A 22,030-nucleotide genomic window follows, 5' to 3' on the forward strand; every position below is an offset into this window, starting at 1 on the left:
CCAAGGTACTACCCTGATACTCAGAGAATTCTGAGCAGCCCCAGAGTCTCACCAATCTAATGCACCAGCCCTCTTGCTTCCATCTCTCTCAGTACCAGGCATCAAACAAAAAGGTTGAAGAAATCGAAGCTCAGGATCTGTGCAAAAAGGGACATAAGTTAAATGTGACCAGAAAAGGGATACATTACCGACCATGTGTATCTTCCAGGATATTTCTCTATGGGAGATTTATATTTAGAATTATTTCAGGCATTAAGGGAATCAACTGAGGACAAAGACTGATGAAAGAAGCCGTTCAGTCTTTAAATAAACTTTCATACATTATTTTCTAAATCTAAAATAGATTATCCCCTCAGAAAACAAAACAAAAAAAACCAACAAAACCAAAAAAACCAAACAAACAAAAAGCCCAAACCAAACAAAACCCAAAACTCAAACTAAGAAATGTCAATATAGTACTTGTCCGCATATGTAGTCTGTATGCTTTTGTGCTCTCCACCTCCCTCCCAGTTCAGATTTTTATATTTACAAGTTACAAGAATAGATTATTTATACAATTCATGGTCACAAATATATCCTGACACCCTGAAGGAAAGGCAGCAAACTGTATCAATCCAGGTGAACAATTGGAGACAAAATAAGCTGTGTAGAACACAAAAGTTTGCAATAATAATTTCTTAGTTTATTTAAAATAATGTTTTAATAAAGCTGTGCCTACAATTCAGCATTACCTAATAAAGCATATTTTTGATTTATGAGTAGTAATCTGTAAAAGCGAAGTGAATGACGTACAGCTGAGCTTACAAGTGATTGCAAGGCATGGGTATGCATTTATTGCATTACAGCAGAGCCTCGACAGCTGGCTCCGTGATTGTGTTTTGTGGGACCAGGTTCTAACACACAGTGCTGGGAGAACAAACTCCCTGACTGACAAACACTGTGAATGGATAAACTGGCATGGAAAGGGATATGGAAAATCATATGCACATTTATTGTATTAATTACTAGTGACAAATCAGAAACTCCTCTCCCCTGCTTTTAGAGGTACACGTGATTTTGGAAGGACAAGTCATATGGGCATTTAAGTCTCAATCCTGCAACTGTCAATGCAAGGGCCAGGAGGTCTTTGCTGACACTAAGCTGCAGGACCAGAAGCTAAACTAATGCTACACTCATATTTCCTTGCTTGCTTTCAGTGCAGAAAATGCTAAGACAAATACCATGACAAGAGCTCTCCATGTCGGTCCTTTGAAAACACAACCCATGTGCATTAGGATATGAAAAATACAATGCACAGGTAGCAGTGCCTTTTCCCCTTATGTGCGGCACATTTAGGCAGTTGCATTTTGGGCTTCTCAGTCATGTGTCTTCAAGTCACTTCATGCAGATTTATGGCTTAATAGGTTTTTCCATCATCTGCAACCCAAGCCGTCCAACCATCAGTAAACTGTGGAACAGAATAGTTGTTATAAAAAGAAGGAGGTGGAGGCAAAAATCCCATAAAGAACAAGAAGGAAGAAAACACTGACATAATTTCATTTACCTAAACACCACCACAAGATTTCATTTTTCACAGAACTTACCATGTTACATTTTTAAAACAACATAATCCACAAATAAGCTAAATAAAATGTTTATTCAATAACACAGACAAGAACAAAGGACAGGTGGTTACCTGGCACCGGCAATTATCCCAGGCATTGCCTTTTTGGAGTTGTAAAATCTCATTCCCATAACAGTAGACAGGGTGCCAGATGCCACTGTTGAAAAGAAGCCCAGTCAGAACCATTTGACACAGAAATGCCAGCGCGGCATTGCCACACTCGGACACTGAGCAGCACCACCCGAACAGACCTACACGTACAGACAGGAATGCCTCCTTCTGAGAGTAAACAATTTGATTCTCTTCAGCATCAAAGCTGTCATTACAAGCTTCTCAGCAGCTTTGGTAAGCATGCTCCACGGCTCAGCAGAAGCGAGGAGATCTCACCAGGGCTGAGACCATGGTCTGATCACCCACAAACTCTAATCCTCTGAACAGGTCACTAGCTCTCCCTCCACCCTTACTTCCAAAAGAATTATTATTCCCTCGAACACAGGCAGGCTCAAAACTGCCAGAAAGCTGGGATGGTGACAGTATTCACTATGTGGGAGGTAAATATTATTTACACTTCCCATTTCTCTGGGACATTCTGAACTGGAAAGTGGCAGTAAATACTACAACTAGAAAGAAAACAACCCCACTTGAAATTATGATTAGAAAACAGAAAGCAATCCAAAGGATCAAACTGAAAGAGCAATTAACATCTTAGACATTACTGCAAATTATTTTATCTCTAAATGTAGAAAAGGAATCCCATCAACATTCACATGAAATTTACAGGTCCATTGTTTCTTTGAAGAAGAAAGGCAGGTGAAAGTGCAGTATATGTTTTTCCAAAGCCTCAAGTTTGTTGGCATCAGACAGGGTAAAAGGTATTCTAGAGATACTCTGTCAAGGTTCTATTTCTGCATTTCTACCCCTGATGTACTGGGTCCATAGCTCTGCAGGAGCCACAGCTGCACGTTGCAAGGAGGGATGGAGGGATGGATGGATGGAGGGATGGAGAGCTGTACTAGACTGTGACACAGCACTGCTTTCAAGAGGTCCATTTGAAAATACTCCATGCACCACATCAGGATATACAAAAGCTGCTCATCCCTCCTCCATGACACTGCCTAAAAATCCGTGTCAGAGATGCACAGCCACTCCCACAGGATGCCAGAGTGGAAGGACAGTTCACAAATGGAAACTGTGCTTCACACTGAGCTGCATTTTATGTTTCATTCCTTACTGATGAGGTTGGTTCTCTACAGTGGCCTTTCAGCACATTAGTCCTATTGGTTTAAAATAGTATTAAATCACGGTAAAGCTAAAGTATCATAGCACTAGTAACACTATGGAGTAGTTCCAGAACTAGCAGGAACCTCAAGAAGTCATCTAGAATACCCTAGTGTCTAAAGGCACAATCAGATATTATACTCCTGCAGCAAAGGAACTCCCTGAGGTTCACCTGAGTGCTTCAAAATACTTTCCACAGTGATTTCATCCTTCTCCTTCCCCTGAAGATTTAACTGCAAGCTTAACACCCACAACTTCATGTAAGCTCTACTGAAAGCAAGCAGAATAGATCAGTGCCTCTTTTCTTCAACATACTGTTTCTTACAGAGTGTATGATGCATTAGAACATGTACTGCTCCTCTGAGATGCTTGTGCAAACCAGGGTTCCCTAAGGCCACATACCACCTGTCACACTGCTGTCACTATTGCAAAAATAGTGCTTATTCCACCACCACAGGCTAAAAATGCTGCTTCACAACCAAAAATTTTCCATGTATGTTTCCTGCACCTGATGTGTTGGTGTAACACGCTATCTAATCTGGCAGAGGAGACAGATGTTTCTCACCAACTCTGGATTCACACAGGACAAACAAAAATTGTGCTCTTACACAAATACCTCCTGGCTGTGGGCAGGGGGTCCCGCCGCCACTTACATTTGTGTAGGTACAACGGCACGGGGCAGCTGAAACATGCTAGGAAAAAAAAAGGTTACTGCTCCCACCGCTACCAGTAACACTCAGTACTCGGCTGCCGAGCAAACTTACCGAGGGAAAGCCACACATTCTTTGGATCTTTGGACTGCTGGTACGCGCCTAGCCCCGCTAAGCCGCCGAACAGAAGACCGGCAGCTAGAGACGGGACGCTGCCTTGAATAAAAAATAAAGCAGTCAGCGGAAGAACAGAGAGGCTTGCACACAGAGTCAGCCTGCACGCCAAACGAAAGCGCTTTGCGACGTTGCCGTTCTAGTGAATCCACAAAACCAAACTAACCACAGCATTAGCGCTAAGGTTGAGGGGTCTGGGGAGTTTTTTTAACACACTTCGCAGACCTCCGCGAGCACCGTTTCGTTGCACTTGTTTGGTGCAGTAAGGACTGAGCGGGACTTGCGGTGTCACCGCCGGCAGCGACCCCGCGGCGGGGCGGAAGGGAGCGGAGCGGGGGCTGCCTGCGGGCACGGCCGGGACAGGGACAGCCAGGGCCACCAGCACCCACCTGCCTTGGCGTAGCCCACGACACCGCCCGCCGCCACCAGCGCCGCGTAGCCGAAGCCCAGCCAGTCGTACTCCATCTGCGGGCAGCCGCGGAGACAGACCCCGCAAGGCCGCGCAGCGCAAGGCCGACCTTGGGCCGCCCTCCCGCCGCCCGCCCCCCCCCCGCCCCGCCCCCCCCCCGCCCCGCCCCCCCCGCCCCGCCCCGGTGCTGCCTCACGGAGGCCCCGCCCCGCCCCGCCCCGGGGCCGCCTCACGGAGGCCCCGCCCGCCGCCCGTGACGGCGCCTCGGCTCCGGGAAGGTTTGCTTGATTGACTGCCCACCAGTAACGCAGTTTTCCAGCTTTTCCAAGTCAGAAATGACGCAGAAAACACCCACCTGTTATAAATGAGAAGCCTGACTAGGCCAATATTCAAGCAGCGATCAATTTATTAATTAATATGGTAAAGTATGAGCAATACAGCGCTGGGGACAGTGGAAAGTTTCCCCTCCAACTGCACACCGATAGTTGAGGTTTACAGGTATTTATAGGGGTACTCATAAGCTTTCTCAGCAGTTTCTATTCCCAATTTTTACGTCACAATTCTATACACTATTGTGATTTAGTTTTTCTCAGGATATGTCCCAGAAAGGAGCATCCCTAGATAGTGGGGTCCAGTTTCTGAAAGATGGATGAAGCATCCCATCTGTGAGGTCCAGCTCTCCAGATGTGGGTCCACCTTTTGATTGCAAGGACTATAAATCTCATAACAACGATGTCCAGCTTCCCTTGGTAGAAACTATTAACCCTTGAGTTGATGCTCATCTTCCTTTCTCAAGCTGCTTTTCACTGTTTTGTTAAGGCGTGAGATAAGTATGTTTCCTTTTTAAATTTTCTAAAGCTATAGCTTCAAAGATCAGTACTACAAGCAATATTCTAAAATTACACTTCAAAAGGTTATTATTGCAAAACTCTTTAAGACTTAACTATAAGCAGAAAGTTCCTGTCAAATAGCAACATCCTTAAAGTTTTAATTCAAAAGCTCCTAAATCAACTTAAGACTCATAAAGTTTAATTGTGAACAAACGATAGGTTCAAAGGCCTTCTTCCATGCTTTACTTTCCTCAGCTATTATTAGAACTCGTCTTTACAACTGTCCCATGGTCGGTTTCCACACATATCACAATCACAAATACACACGCTGCCTATATGTACCTGACACAAAACACAGCTTTGTATTTCACACACCTCCCCTTTTCTTCCCAGGCTCGGCATCACCTCGCACTGCCAGGGGGTGGGAAGTGCAGGTTGCAGTCGGTCCATAGCACCTCTCCTGCACTGCTGCTCCTCCTCGCACTCTTGCTGTGCCCTAGCATGGGGTCTGTGAAAAATGCATATTTTATTATTAGCTTTTTGCAAATATTAAAATTAATACTATATGTGTTGTGTTAGAAAGTTGTGCTCTATTAATTTTTTTAGTAGTATGTTAAATATAGTTTTAGGTTATAACATAATGTTAAAATAGGAACTATGCTATGTAAGATACTTTTTAAAGAAAGGACTCACAGCGAGATAGCAACAACAGGACACCTAAATCTTACAGAGAAAGAGGATTTATTGCTCTCTTATCAGAAGAAACGAACTTCTTCCCCCCTCGTTCAGCCATGAAGATGCCATTAGGATTCAGAGGAAGAAGTTGATGCTGACCAGACAGAATCCTTTGTTTGAATGGAATTTAAGCATCATGTATGAAGGGTATGAATATGTAACCAGCTATTGTTTTTAAGCATTGATCCTCTGTTAACGTGGGTCCTTTTTCGGGCTTGTTTTGCCCAGAAAAAGGTACCCAGATGTCCACAACTCTTTGTTTCTATTGTCTTATGTTGTCCTAATCCAAATTGTCCAAGTTACTATTACTCTGATTATATTGCTATTTTTATAACCATTTTATTATCATTACACTTTTAAAATTTTAAAAACAAGTGATTGGGGTTTTTCACAGGGTCCCTCCCACAGGAGACAGTCCTGCGCAACCTGCCACAGCGTAGGTCCTTCCATGGGGTGCAGTCCTTCAGGAACAGGCTGCTCCAGGCTGTGGATCTTCTGCATGGTCGCAAGTTCTGCCAGCACAATTGCTCTGGGGTGGGCTCCTCTCTGCAGCTTCGGCTTCCTCTGGGGCACATCCATCCACTCCAGTGTGGGGTCCTCCATGGGCTGCAGGAGGATCTCTGCTTCATGGGCTGGAGGGGCTTAGCCTGCCTCACTGCGGGCTGCAGCACAGGGGAAACCTCCACTCCTGCACCTGGAACACCTCCTGTCCTCCTTCACTGACCTTGTCTGCAGGGCTGTTCCTCCCAAAAGGTTCTCATTCTTCACTGACCTTGCTGTCTGCAAAGCTATTCCTCCCAAAAGGTTCTCATTCCTCTATCCAGCTGCTGATGTTGTGTGGTTAGTTCTTTCCACTTCTTAAATGCCTTATCACGGAGGTGCCACCACTGTCGTCCTGAGTTGAGCCTTGGCCAGCAGCAGGTCTGTCCTGGAGCTGGTTGACTCTGCCCAACATGAGGGTTGGTCCGGGTGTCTCCTCTCATAAGCCAACCTTGCCCTGGAAGCCCAATCCAGATGTCAAAAGAAGGCATCTGGATTCCTTGGCAGCTCTGCTGAGGACGCCATACACATGGCAAAGCAATGGTGGCGTTGTGCTACAGGACACAATCCCCAGCACCAGGTGCAGCAGCCTGCCCAGCACTGCACTGGATGCAGGCCTTTGTCCTGAAGGCAGGCTTGCTAACTGATGCCCACTGCCAATTCACTCGCCGAGACAGGTATTATCATCTTTCATTCTAGTTTGCACAAAGTAGCGAGCTTGGTCCGCTCACTTGTCATCAATACTTTATACTATGTATACATTTTAACAAACTGATTGCACTATTTATACATTTTAACAAAGTAAGGCAGAAGCATTCATGGTAACATAACTTTCTTAAAATTACTACTTGACCCCTTGTCTATCTGCTAGTTGTATCACTCACTTCTCACGCTAATCAGTCCACAGGTGCAGCTCCCTCCATTTTCGTTTGAGCACCTAATCAAATCAGGTAGAAAAGTTTGGTGTTACCTACTTAATGCCATTGTTCTGCCTTGAGTGCCTGTTTCTAGGCCTATTTCTAAAGCCTGTTTCCAGCCTCTTCAGGTGCCGCTCACAAAAATGACATTCACACACTAGCCAATTGTTAATCATTCTTCTGAATGAGCCTTCATGCCCACATAGCAAACCACCACCGTGCTGGCAGCCACCAGCCATGAGACAGCAGGATTTGCTAGGCAAAGACCTTTTCTTGGATGGCTCTCTGTTACCAAGGTTCTGAATCTTCCCTGGATTCCTAGAGTGGGGAGAGGACGGAGATGGAAAGCAAAGCCATAGCTAGAGGGTGATACTGTGAATCTGGAGCAAAGAAAATTGGTCTTTGTTTAAATCTATTGAGAATGATTTGCAGAGGGTCATCAAAAGTGCCCCTCTGCTGTGGAGTAATGCCAGTAAAACTTTTTTTAAGCATTATGTCAAGCTGTTAATTAGATGTTTGTATGATCAGAGGCTGGTTCCTGGTGAAAGCTGAGGGTGTTGATCTATTCCTGCACATCGCGATGGAACACCTTACCGTGATTTTGAGACCATCCTTCATTATATTTGCAGCGCTTTCATTAATTGTTTGGTGCTGCTGATGCCACTGCTGACCTCACAGCTCACATAAATCAGAATCCTTGATGCTTTAACTGAATTAGAAACCAGTGACTGACTCAGAAGCCAGTGAGCAGACAATCCTTCTGGCTGCTTCAGTTTTATGCTTCTTGTGGCTATGCTATGATTTATTCATGGGTGCCAATGCTTCAGCCTTGCATTTGTGGCTTTCAGAATGATGGGTTTGTGGTAGCTGTGTGCTCACAAATTAGGTGAGACAAGGTTTGAAGGATAGGGCAGAGGAATTAATACAGCCAACAGAGGAATGCAATATGCAAGAGAGAAAACCAAGCCAGACTGCAAACTAAAGTGTTCTTGGATTTTTCCTTGTTCTGCATCTGTGGGTGCCCCTGGAAGTGTTCCAGGTCAGGCTGGGTGGGGGCCTGATCTAGTGAATGACATTCCTGCCCATTGCAGGGATTTTGGAACTAGATGATCTTTAGGGTCCCTTCTAACAGAAACCATTCTATAATATTATGATTCTACATACACATTGCTTTCATTACTTAAGTGAAGTTGAATACTTTGGCAAACATCTGGGCAGTGGTTTTGGTTTTTTGTTGTGTTCGGGTTTTGGTTTTTGTTTGTTTTTTTTTTTTTTGCTCTCCCATATTTATAGAACACGTAGGAGATACAGGTACAGGAGCCCAAGCTCCCTCTGCAGAGGTGCACCATAGCTGCTGAACTCAATCACTGCTGTCACTGTTGCGCAGGGGAGTCTCACCTTCCTTAACATCCTTCCTACCAGACACCCCCTTCAGTTTTTCATCTTCCCCTGTCTTTGACTGCTATTTCAAATTAACACCAGTATGGTAAGGTCTCACTGGTTTCGATGAACTTCTTCAGTGTGGCTGCCAGAAATCATTGTTTTGTCTCTTCTACAGTGAATAACTGTATTGTTCTTTCTATAAAAAAAGAGACTGATGAGGCAGGTGTGGCACTCAAAAATCAGTCACACAGTGAAACCAGATTGATTTACTCACAGAAAAGCATAACCTGGAGTAGCATTCATGAAAACAAATCTTAAAAAACCCAACAAAACTTAAATAATCTTAAATGGACAGAAATCTGTGATGTTTTTCGGGATTCTTACTTGAATAGGTAATTTAACGCAGAATGTATCTGTATACCCATAAAATATCTGTATTTCTTCAGGTTCAGAGTGCTACATGCCATTATATCCATCAATTTCAAACTGCCAAGCTCATTGCTTCTGCTGTTGACATTTTGCTATTCACCTGTTATTTGTACTCTGGGCTACTTTAAATATTCACAAAAATGCTCAGCACAGCTTTATTTTATTTGGGATTTTTTCAGTTTGGGAGATATTCAGCTTGTTAGACCAAGGAGGGGATGGACTGGTCCCAGACCTCTCTTAAGTTCTTAAGTCTCTAGACATTCCTAAAACCCCCTATTTGAAATAATTACTCACTCTGCAATACTTCCCTCTTTAGCTTCCTCCATGACAGCAAGATAGCAAAGCCCTCTTCTCCCTTCTTCAAAATACTAAACAGAATTTCTTCTCTGGAGGTAAACTTTTGGTGCCTCTCTGCCGGAATCTTCATCATTAGGTGTTGACAGCTTTAAAAGCAGAACAAGCTGACTGAGGCAGATCCTGTCTCTTCAGAACCTTCCCTGCAGCTTACCAGCCACCCTCCAGGACATCTAAATGTCTTGTGTTCCTGTTACAGAACTGCTGCAGTTTGCAATCCAGTTTGTTAAAAGACCCTGAAATCAGCAATGTTTTCATAAAGTTGGTGGTAAGCTGCTGTTTTTCAAGAGTTATTCTTTGGGCCATCGCTGCTTGCTCAGAAGAAAGGCAGGAGAGCAGCACACAGTCTCCCTAGATTCAGGCATCCCAATTTCTACCGCTTTTGTGCAGCTGACTGGGTCACTCAACAGTGCTGCTAACACGCCATGTGAACACAGCCACAACAGCTAGAGGAATAAGCATCCATAGGTTTGCTTCCTTGCTTTATTTTTTAGGACATGATGACTGATAACCATGACTTTTTTCTTCGTTTGCCACACTAAAATATCCCCAAGCCCCATTTTTTTTTCTTTCTTTTTTTTTTTTTTTTTTTTATTTTTTCTCTGCAGCATACCAGGTCAGTTGAGATTTTGTGCACTTTACCAAGAGTTTGAAGGGACAATCTGCTCAGACGTTGGATGGCCTCCCTCTAGTGGCTGTTACTGTGGAATTCAAGTGGGGCCGTGATCTACCGAACCCAAGGCTGTGTTTGGGTCAACCACTGTATGCCGCAAAAGTGAATACACTTGGGAAGAAGTCTTAAGAAATCTTATGCCACATCAAGGTACAAAACAGAAATACTACATTATTGCCAAAGCTTGGTTACTGCTTTTTCAGTCCTGAAAATACTTATCTTCCCACTTTCCATCTCTCCATCTGTGTCCTTACACAGGATGGTCTATGGACACTGATGAACCAAAATCTGCACATAAATAATTATTTTTAATTTTTTTTCCCAGTTCAGTTAGTCAGCCAAGTTAGACAAATATGCAAGCCCCTGTTTCTCAGATGTGGACTCCTGTGCCAGAAACACTATCTGATTTTTTTAACCAGGCACACTGATCTAGTAAAAGATCCTGTTTGCTCTTACAAACCTTGTCCCAACAGATATTCAAATAACAGGTATGATCTGGGAAATGCAGCATCTTTATTCCATTTCCAGTAGTTTTCTGTTATTCTCTGTGGTAAATATCAGTATATTTGACAGAACCATATCTATATGTATAGCCAGAAGTTGTATTCCTGTGTTTAAGATCTTGCTGATTGTGATCCATTACACTTGTCATTTAGACACAAAAATTGTCAGGAATGCATGGCTGTGTTTGTATTTTTGTAGAAAAAGATAGCAATGACAGGGTAGCAAGACAAAGCTGGAGCTAGAAAATATCCCATTAAAAATGACAAAAATGGAAAGCTCCTGCAGCTGCAAGAGGAGCTTTGCCTGGGTGTCTCCTTTTGGATCTCTCATACTTTGGCCTCCAAGTGTCAAGTGATTTGCAGGCAGTGTGAAACAACCCAACCCAAGCTGCATTTACAGAATATCTCTAAAAGTCCTGTCTCACGAGTTTATGCTCTGACATAGCAGAAATTAAGATTGCTACTGCTATTCTCTTGACTGCTTTCAGTGACATTGTAGGCTGGGGTGTTGTCACCTGAAAATACCAGTTGAATTTCCTCTGTCAGTGAAGAGAAACCAATACTTTTATCCACACTAGATTTTCCACAAAATAATTCTGGATGCTTTTTGTGTATTTTCACTGGTTTCAATATAGTTGTGTTGATGTGAAATTGTTGTCATTGAAGCTGACTGAAGTTCTCAATTTATTTTTCTCATTGATACACATAATTATGTTATGGATTAATGATTCTTGAAATCAAATATTTGTTGCTAGTACAGGAAGAAAAAATGGAGAAAAATGTACACATTACCATGACAACCTCCATGGCTCTCTTCCATATCAATCCACTTCACCACTTCCACCTCCCCATCATGTGCTGGCCATGGATCCTGGGACTTCTGAAACTAGGTAACAGAAAATCAAATAGTTAGTCCTTTTAAGAGCTTTGTGTTCAGGTTTATGTGCCCTCTCTGAGATCTTTCTCCACAAAACTGGGGTAAAATGCTTTGGAATACACATCAACAAATGCCTGGCTGCTAACATGGTTGTCAAGTTTCTTCGCTGAGAGCAGCTGTCATGACTCAGACAAGATGTCAACACAAAAGACCTGAAGGTTTCATGTGAGAAATAAAATCCCTCTTCTGCAGCAGCCTCAGTATGGTACTGCACATGATCATTCATGTAACCTTCCCAACCAGCACTGCCCTCCAAGTGCTATTTGAACACTAACACATAGTACCTTCACATGAATTTAGTAGTAAGTACTGGATTTTTGCATTGGTTTTTGTTGTTTATTTGTTTGTTTATTTGTTGGTTGGTTTAAGGAAAGAGACTAACAGAACAAATTCAGGCATGATATAATTCAAAGGAGTTATTAAAACTCAATTACAGGCTATGATATTATATAGTAAGAGATACAGATTTAGGCAGATCACAGGACCTATCCAGGATATAAACAGGTTAGAGTTTATGCTCTGCTTGTTACTAATTATCAGCTTCTACTTGTCTCTAAAAAAACCTTCTACTAGCCCAGGTTGTTCAAAGTCCCATCCAACCTGGTCTTGAACACTTTCAGTCCACAGCTCCTCTGGACAACCTGTCCAGTCCTTCACCACCCTCACAGTAAAGAATTTCTTCCATATATCCAATCTAAAGCCATCCTCTAATGGTATAAATCCATTCCCCCATGTCTTATTCCTACATGGTGCTGTAACAGGTCCCTCTCCAGCTCTCTTACAGGCTATCTTTAGGTACTGGAAAGATGCTCTAAGGTCACCTGAGAGCCTCCTTTCCTCCAGGATGAACAACCACAGCTCTCTCAGCCTATCTTCATAGGACAGGTGCTCCAGACTTTGATCATCCTTATAGTTCTCCTCTGGCCTTGCTCCAGCAGGTCCATGTCCTCCTCATGTTTTCCCCCTCATGGGTCCCCCTCATGAGGGACCCAGAGCTGGATGCAGCACTCCCAGCAGGTTCTCACGAGGGTAGAGTAGAGAGAAGTACCACCTCTCCCAGCCTGCTGGCCACACTGCTTTGGATGCAGCCCGGGATACATTTGGCTTTTTGGGCTCCAGGCACACACTGCTGGGTCTTGCTGAGCAATCAATATCCAAGTCCTTCTCCTCAGGGCTGCTCTCAATCCATTCTCCCCCAGCCTGTATTTGTCCTTGGGGGTTGCCCCAACCCACATGTGAGACCTTGAAGTTGGCCTTGTTGAACTCCATGGGGTTTGCACAGTCCCACCTCTCCAGCCTGTCCAGGCCCTCTGGATGGCATCCCTTCCCTCCAGCATGCTGACTGCACCCCAAAGCTTGGTGTCAGCAGCAGATTTGCTGAGGGTGCACTCAATCCCACTGTCCCTGCCACTGACAGAGATGTTAAACAGTGCCAGTTCCAATACCAGCCCCTGAGGAATGTCACTCATATCAAGTGCCATGCCACAAAGACTGACTCATGGCTTTAAAACAAATGCAAAAAAAGCTGTATGATCCAACTGCAGAGCTACAATAGCACTTTGCCATAAACAGCTGTGTGTGTCAGCTATAACCAGAACTTAACAGCTTTATTTCTCCCCTTCTGTATATTGCATTTACCAAATAAAGCAACATGCCAAAAAGTGTGGTTTTGTCCCAGGGAAAATTCAGAGAAATATTACTTTTTCACAGAAAGCATTAAGGTAAAGATAACACTTTATGAAAGAGAAAAAGGGACAGTGATGGCAGGGAATAAATGCTTTAAATAGCCTGGGATGTGCATTACCATCCCAATTAAAAATCTGTTCATAACAGATGGCAATAAATGTAGTGTGGGGGAAATTTTGGAAAATGCTGATACAATGGCAAAGCAGAAAGATATCTGACAAAACAGGAATGACCCGAGGACATCCACAGAAATACTGGAAGGCACTGTCTTCCAGGAATACAAACTACTGACTTCACATTATTCACCGTCTCCCAAATTGAGGAAATCAGGCATCTTTGTAAGTTCATTAAAAAGTAGGGTAAAGTGTAGCTCAATATGGGGGAAAAAATTAATTTATACATATTTTTCTTTAAATAATTGCTTGAGTGACCGATTTTAGATTCAGAATTTTCCTGGGGTGCTGTTCTTAAAAAAACCGTTTGTCTGAGAAGTGGCACTGCTTATGAAAGTTAAAATAAATTTTGTCATGAGCTGCTCACTCTACTTTTGTTCACCTCTTTTCTCTCATTCCATCATGGTTAGCAGAGTTCTGTCCTTGAAGACTAGGGATAGGAAAGAGCCACCTCTTGGGCAGCAATACTGAGCACTGCTCTGGAAACAAGTTTGCTGCCACCAGGTCTTAAGAGCAGCCACCAGCAGCACTGTACTGCTCAGGTGTGGAGACAGCCACAAAAGAGATGTGTCAGCTCCTCTGTTGCCTTTAATTTCATGCCTTTTCTTAGTGGTGGGGGTTGGGAGGAAGGAAAAGTGTTGCTTCAGAGCCTGGACCTCTCACAGGACAAAGACAACACAACCCCAAAGGCAACATCCCCACTAAGACCTTAGTTTTTTTGCCATTACAATTCCAGTGCGAGCTGTTCTGCATGTGTTGACTCCAAGAGGCAGCCTTGCATCTTCCCTTCCCTTTCCTCCTTGCATCACCACCACAGATTATGAAGACAAACACAGGCAGCTTACACATGAGCCACTGCACCCCCATTTCTGTAACATGCACACTTAAACCAACATGAGGCTGGAAATCTTGCAGCATAAAAGGCTGCCTGATTGGCCTTGACTTTCCAAATGCCATGCTTGTGATTCCAGGGTCAAACCTATCTACCAACAGGCTAATCTCCACCAGCCCCCTGAAACAGCCTGTGCTTCCCCTTCAGCATTTCTCCCTAGGCAAAGGGACAATTTCTTCACACTCCTGTGCCACCAACTGATCCAAGCTTTTCTCCTGCACTTCACAAGCTGATGCACAGGAGTTTGCTCTTTAGAAATCTTCCTGAACTGTTCCCATCCTTGGGAATATTATTCTGCAAGACATGATTTAAATCAGCAGTAACTTTTCCTGGGCACTGGAGCCATATATTTATATTTGGGAAACATGCAGGGCTTGAGGTGGGTCACATATAGGTGGGCTGCAGGACACTTACAATTGGCAGGCCTGTGCCCAGTGCTGCCTGCCCCTCAGGCAGGGTGCCTGCCTTGCCAGCAGTGTGCCATGTGCCCACTCCAGCCCTGTGGTCTTCAGAGACCCCCCAGTGCCACCACTTGCCCCCAGTGTGCCTCAGCAGCACAGCAGTGACCAGCAGCACCCAGGTGGCCACCACCAGGCCCTTCATCCACCTGCATCACAGTGCCCACACTGCCAACCTTGGCACACCCCTGCACTGGCCAGCAGCTCCTGCAGGATCCCATTCCTGAAACCAATACCACAAGCCACCTCCCACTACAGGCAAAGGCAGTCTCCCCACCGTCCACAATCCAGCCTCAATCCAGTGCTTAGGAAGATGGAGAGAAGCTGATGAGCAGTTGTGGGTAGGATGGAAAGGGTCACCTCTTAGCCCTGTACAGCAACAGGAATTTGTCTGACCAGGTGCATAAGATGGCACGCAAGAATGATTTGCTCTGGAATTCTGGTTTGTCTGTTTTCTTGTTTGCCCAGCAAGACAAGTTATGTCACCTGACCAGGGAAGGGAGATAGCTGGTAAAGATGGGGGGGAGGGGGGCATTCCTCAGAAGAAAAGATTTTCTTTCAAGATGAATTTGCGACAATGGAGGAAAAAGAAAACCAACACTCCTCCTTAAATATGTACAAAGGCTCAATTTCATATTTTGCCCACAGCAATTTTCATTTCAGTGGTGTATGCAAAAGCAAAAGTGTGTGTGTGGTGGGGTGAAGTTTTAACTAAAATAAAGATTGTTGAGCTTCAAAGCAGACCTCAGAAGCTGTAAAGAAAGAATAGAAACTCAGAAAAAAGCAAGAAGCTTATTTAAAACAAAGTGTTCTGATTTAAGGCAATGCATGCCATCTTCTTGAGCTGTTAGGCTGCTGACAGTCATAAGAGTGTTAAACTGCACTCCCGTGTTTAAACATCTGATGGATAATAAGGAAAAGTCTCACTTCTAGTAGCTTCCTCTGGTATGTTTTGGAGGAAGCTTTTCTGTGCTGTTTTTGACCCATAAACTAATTCTAGTGTGTATGGGATCCTGGTTTTGAGGAGCTGATTTCTAGAGGGTGGTTCAGGAAACACTTGCTTCTCCCAGTGGGAGTGAGCTGGACTTGTGGGAACATGCTGGATGCCAAGGACAGGCAAGAGGAGAGCTGCTCTGCAGGAGCTGCTAGGGCCCACCCCAGCACCCATTTAGGCACAGTTCTGCCAATTTCTACCCTGTGTGCTGGCATCAGGGCTTGTATTTCAACACACACACATCCCAGATGTGTGCAACACAGCTTTAGGTGTGGTCAGATGAATTTGCTCATAGGTGAAAGGAGGAGATAGGTTCAAGTGGTCTGGTTGAATCTTCCCCCTAAAAAAACCCAGCGCTGTTGGCAACTCAGCATGTGGGAATATCAAGAAAAGTCTGTTACTGCTGGACTGAAGTTTCATTAGTTACATGCATGAGTTATCACAGACATTACCTGATGTTGTTGTTTAGAGAGAAAAACAAATCTTCCTTAAATTACTCTCATCTAATACTGCTCTTCAAGGAGCTATGTTCTTTGAAGCCTCTTACACCAATGTCTGATAGTTGAAAGGTAAAGGAGAACCAAGTGAAGGAGCACAAGCCCATTTAGTAGCTGTGCTTTTCCAACAAGTCTTACTGAAGACATACCCATCCTTATCCCATCATCACTAAGTGCTGTTTCAGTGAGAGGCAAACAATTGGTTGTGAAAAAAAGGATTATTCCTTTGCAGTACTTAAATTCCAATGACTGTTAATTGCATATAGACCAGAGCCTGCTTTAAGTTTTATCTTCTCAGGTGAACTATAATATCTGCATGGGGGCTAGAGGACAAAAGTAATTTTTCAGAATTTCTGCAATTAAGGTGTTTTTGTGATTGCTGCAATAGTGTTGCAACACTTTCCCTTCAGCAGGTTTTTCAAAAGATGAAGGTTTTGATGGTGAGATTACAACAACTTCATGGGCATGAGACTCAAAAACAGTCACAGGAAAATCCCTATTTTTTTAATACTTTATTCCTATGAGAAGTTCTTGCTCAATCAGGAAGTCTCATTAAAATAATGGAGAATAGGAACAAAAGAACGAGCATTAGTTATATGAGTAATGATGAAGACATAGGTACAAAATCCCTTTTTTCTAGAGCATGGCTTATTCAACCAGCATCACTGTCTGGAATCATATTTAAAAAACCTGTGTGTCTCTGTCTGTCTGACTTTTGAAGGGTGGGGACTAAGCTAAGGAAAATGAACAATTATCCCAGGCAGAACAGAGCCACATTAGTGTATATTAGAATGACGTGTGCGTTGCAGGGAAGGTTGTTTTCCAAGAGCCCGTCTACAAATGACAGTGGGATGGACAGGTACCAAAATTATTTTGAATTATTAAGTTGCTGTGGTGAAAAGTTCAGTGCAAGCTAAAGCACCTGAAAAAAAACCACAGGTCTGTCTGTTTAAGCAACTGGCCATGTAAAAACTTAAAAATAAGGAAATGTCTAATGTTGTAGATTAATATACTAGCAGTGCTACTCAGAAACTTCTGGTATTTCTCTTTTACCTCACACTTACATCCAAGGGGTGTGAATGAGGTGTTGTTTGACAGCTAACAGCTTTTTTTGGGACATAAGGCTGCTGCATCAGAAAAACTGCAGTGAAGGACAACTCCCATCTCCCTTGTGATCCTACTGCAACTACTGGAGACATACCTGTAGCCATTTTTCTTATTTTTCTTATTTTTCTGTATACCATTCAGCTCCCAACTGAGGAATTGACATCTGGATGATGCAGATATACTTTCAAAGTCTAGGAGTGGTTTAACACTCCACCCACAAACAGAATTAGTGGTCTGCTTTAAGACACTGGGAGTATCATCTCACCCTTTTCTGCCCGCTTCAGTGAGTGGAAAATAAAAGCACTGATCTCCCTTGTAAAAGCATGCTGGCGTCTCTGAATGAGAAGTGCTGCTATTACTTCTTGTGACCTTTATTTTCCCACTTGAGCAAGGCATAAATTGCTGGTGATCAGCAGAGATGGATGTCAATGGACACACCCCTGCATACCCTGAGGGAATGTTTGCACGGAGACTGCTTGTGTCCCAAATCGTCCATATGCTGTGACTATATTGCACGAAAGTGAGGGCAGGAATTTGGCCTGGAAGAAGTAAAGGGGCTCAATAGCATGGCCTACGGATGCACACCTCTCCCATGGCCATCACAACCCACTTTATGCTTTTTTTCTTTTTTCTTTTTTTTATTTTTTTTTAGAGGGAGGAAAGGTATACGAGTGGTAACACTGCTGGGACGTGGCCACTGACCTGCATTGTGGTGGTGCGTGCTTCTCCAGAGTCCTGGGGAAAGTCATTAAGGGCCATTTCAGACCTACATACCTTAGAAATACTTTCTCTTAATTCCCCCATGCTTCTCTTTCTTATATGAAAGGTGACTTTCAAGAATTTTCTGTCATGCAGGAGTCATGTGCAAGATAAGCAGCCTGAGATAAATACCAAAGATAAGTTAAGGCTGTTACTTGAAAACCAGCTGAATAGGATTGAAAATCTTTAGCCTTTAAGGGGGTAAGAAAAAGTCTTGGTCTTCATTACATGACTCTAGGCAACAGGCATGCTATTTTAAGATTTGTGGGCAAGTCTTGTTTTATCTTTTATCTGAACTGAGATTATCATGGCTGATACTGATACTGCAAATAACTGTTTGGTTTAGCTCTTTCATGGTATGCTATCCATCCAAACTGGTCCTTAAATGACTCCTCTGCTTGCCTGAGGCCTGCACCTTTTTGTTCTAACAGCTGGACCACCGTCCTGAAATCATTATCTCCCTGTGATGTACCTGGAAACTTAAAGAAAGTGGCTTGGTCAAACTTGGACAGAAGTTTTTTGTTAGAGCCTGGAACTGAGTCCCAGGCTAACATCCCACACACTGAGGGATGACTTCTCACCCCAGAATTGCCCAGCACTCATGGATCTGACTTGGATACATTCAGGTGAGTGTCTGACTGAGTGTTATCCTTTTAAGTTTGGGTTCAAAATCCTGTGCAACCACAGCCTCTGAGCACATCTGTCAGAGCCACGTGGCCACTTTTGGACAGGCAATCTAATGTGATGGCAAGGGAAAAAAAGGAAGAGGAAACAAACGTATGTGCTGTGGGAAAGTTTCATCTTTCAGACACAAAAAGAACAATCACAAAAAAAAATGTTATGGCCATACTGGAAAACATATAGGGATTATCATGGAAATTACAATTAAATATTTAGGCTGTGTGAGCTACACAGTGCAGTACAACAAATGTCAACCACCTAAAGCTTTCTGACTGTGGAGAATATATCTGGTCCCAGGTTTATGGCTTCTGAGGCAATGGACTGTAATAAGATCACAGCAACCAGCTTCCTGGAAAAGTGATCTAGCTACAAATAATACATGCTCATAATTATTCTACAAATATCTCAATCAGTAGTCGCTTGTGCTTCTTGAGCAGGCCAGTCACAAAATACAGTTACCAGAAGAGCATGCACTATGTTCATAAAGTTATGAGATAATTTGAAAGTTAATGTGCTCTTTGTTACTCTCCCTATGTTTATTTCCCACAAGTTACAGTAGGGAAAAGGTGGAAAGAAAGAAAAAGACAGGAGAAAAAATTTTACCTGTGCTTCTATTCCTCATATCCCTGCTTTGGGCTGCTGGGAAGCTCTAGGCATCTGGGAGTAGTGGAGTCCTACCAGATGCTTCTAAAAGCAGCATGCACGAGGGTGAAATCCTGCTCATCTTCCAACCCTTCCCCAGTCATGCAAAGAAGCATGAGAAAATACACACAGTAAAGAAAAAAAGAAAGTAATAGTAAATACACACTGTAAAGATGAAAATACTGGTTCTTATTCTGCTTTTCTGCATAAATTCTTGACCTTGTACAATAAAGCTTAGGCAGTGGTTATGAGTTTTAAAAAATGTGGGTTTTTTATAACTATGGGAGAGCTGCTGTGTGTGGTCCACAGAAAAGCATGTGAAGACTAGAAGTCAGCTCCAGCCTGAATTCAGATTTCATGAGGGGAATTGACTTCAATTTGTTGAGAAATAGAAATTCCGAAATCAGAATGAACATCTCCTACAAAATTTCTTCACTACAATGCTTGCATAGATGGCATATTTTAATTTTTATTACTTCTCTTTTCATCATCTCAGATTTTACAGGTGAATCAGCTGAAATGTCCAAGGATTTCTGTTTGGACTTAGATCCTCAGGCATCTTTCTGCTCAGTCATGCAACAGTAGCTCACATTCTGGACAGCACAGTCACCTTTCCCTCAATGCTCAAAAAGGGTCAGTAAGATTATTTGATAGATCAGCCTTATCTAAGAATTCAATTTTTCATCTAGATTTTGACAAAATCAATTTCAGATAACGCTTCTGCATGTGCACCTATGAAATAGAATCATAAAATGGTTTAGGTTGGAAAAAGATCTTAAAGATTTTGTAGTTCCAAACCCCTTTCCATGGGCAGGGACACTTTCCACTTGACCAGGTTCCTCAAAGCCCCATCCTGCTGGCCTTGAACACTGCCCGGGATGAGCCATTCATCACTTCTCTGGGCAGCCTGTTCCTTTGCCACATCACCACCACAGCAAAGAACTTCTTCCTTACCTGTAATCCAAACCCACCCTTTTTAAATTTAAGGTCATTCCCCGCATCCTATCACTGCATACTCTTGTAAGAAGTCCCTCTCCAGCTTTGTCCATGTGTGAAACAGGCACAAAAGTGTCTATCTACAGGAAAAACAAGTGGAAGAAATCATACTCACCTGGGATCCTGCAGGGCATCACCCAGAAGTGCCCCTCAGGGCTGTTGGTGTCCTTGGGCCACACCAGCAGATGGAGAACACGCTCGTTCTGCAGCACAAACCCCACAAAGAGCCAGGTGATGGCCATGGACACAGAGCCAAAACAGATGGTCAGATGGACATCTGCACAAAAATGTCCACAGCATGAAAGAAGAGTAAAATTGCTCCCTGCCCACATATTTGGTGCAGGTGGTGACATGGGGAGGTGGCAGCATCCTGGGTGTGATGTCCTTGCCCTCAAGGTTCTTCAGCAGCTGGATAATTTCCCTGTTGTGCTTCAAGGAGAGGTCCTGACCACAGATGTTGAGCAGATAGCACTAGGGCACAGCCAAGGCCAAGCAGGTCTCTCATGCAGTGGAGGTCAGCCCACGGGTGGGAGGTGCTGTCCCAGACCACCCTCTTTGCCCAGGAAATGAGAGAGGCGCTGAGAAAGCTGTGCTGCCTGCTGGAAGGGAATTGGCTCCTTGAATAACATCCACATGAACATGGTAGACATTCTGGAGCATGAACAGCTCCCTGAAGAAAAGCTTGAAGGTCTCAGACTCTTTGTGCAATGTCATGAGGTAGGAAGGGTGCAGGCGGCCTCCTCAGCTGCGAGGGCACAGGTGATGCGGTGGTTCTGTGTGATGTACTCTGTGCAGTTGGGTTCTCTGAATGGCATTTTCCTTCAGAAGGACGCCTTTTCCTCAACAAGTGCTTTACAGACTTCTGCTAAAATCAAGCTTGCTGAGAAGTTCAGCCTCCAAAGAAGTTTTTGTGCTCGCAAATTAACAGTGTAGAAAACAAATGGAAATGAAACATTGTGACTCAGAACACCAAAAGGGCAATATCTGCCTGTTGCACAGAGGAGTAATTCATTGCTCCTCAGAAAAAGTCTGTCTTAAAATACAACATCAGACACCACCAACAGCTTGTTTTGATGGCTGTGCTTGCTTCCTGCTGGAGGACTCATGGATCCATCTGATGCAGTGTGCAGCTGCTGCCCTTACTTTCAATATTAATAGTTGCACAGTCATCACTGATGTAGAAGCAGTGTAAGTGAAGAACAACTTGCAGATGGAATCTGCTCCACAGCACCCTGAAGATTAAACAGACATATTGAGTAATTATTGTCTTGCCAATGAGCAGCTGGCACATATTTCAGTGTGTCCCCATATTCAATGTATGGGTATGTTCTTAACTGCTTCCTCCCCACTCGCCCTGCATGTATCATATAGCTGTTAAAATTTCTGTGCATGTTCCCTATGACAGGAAAACATCATGTTTACCTCATGCCATTCTTTTTTTTTAACTTGTAGGATTTTTTTAACCCCCCCCAATGTGTCAGTCATCACTGCTTCTGAATTGTGAAAGACTTGTAACATGAAATAAATGCTACTTCAGTATGTCTAAATGACAATTGCACTACTAGATCAAGCATATATATAAGCTATTGTGGCCTTTCTGCTCTTTGATATTCTGGATAAATACAATTTCTAGAAGTCAATAATCAGAAACCCAGTTCAACACATACCATTTCCCAGCCAAAGAGCACAGGATGAAGAAGAACCACTCATTCGTCTTCCACATCTTTATT

At 43.5% G+C, this 22,030-nt stretch overlaps 2 protein-coding genes across 2 annotated transcripts; both read right to left on the minus strand.

Moving 5' to 3' along the window:
- Window positions 1-660: 660 nt before the first annotated feature.
- Window positions 661-4,246, minus strand: LOC115917601 (transmembrane protein 14C-like). The gene is made up of 4 exons (XM_030971779.1): window positions 4,095-4,246; window positions 3,646-3,747; window positions 1,676-1,760; window positions 661-1,447 (listed from the first exon to the last, which is right to left on the minus strand). The coding sequence occupies exons 1-4, from the start codon at window positions 4,168-4,170 to the stop codon at window positions 1,390-1,392; spliced, it is 321 nt and encodes a 106-aa protein (XP_030827639.1). The 5' UTR covers window positions 4,171-4,246; the 3' UTR covers window positions 661-1,389.
- A 6,983-nt stretch (window positions 4,247-11,229) lies between these two features.
- GCNT2 (glucosaminyl (N-acetyl) transferase 2 (I blood group)) lies at window positions 11,230-22,023 on the minus strand. The gene is given in 10 exon segments (XM_030963939.1): window positions 11,230-11,364; window positions 20,125-20,258; window positions 20,416-20,570; window positions 20,572-20,792; window positions 20,794-20,887; window positions 20,889-20,920; window positions 20,922-21,022; window positions 21,025-21,288; window positions 21,444-21,532; window positions 21,968-22,023. Coding segments are annotated over 10 exon segments (1,281 nt in total).
- Between the last annotated feature and the right edge of the window lie 7 nt (window positions 22,024-22,030).

The sequence above is a fragment of the Camarhynchus parvulus genome, chromosome 2 (assembly GCF_901933205.1).
Source record: "Camarhynchus parvulus chromosome 2, STF_HiC, whole genome shotgun sequence".
Lineage (NCBI taxonomy): Eukaryota > Metazoa > Chordata > Aves > Passeriformes > Thraupidae > Camarhynchus > Camarhynchus parvulus.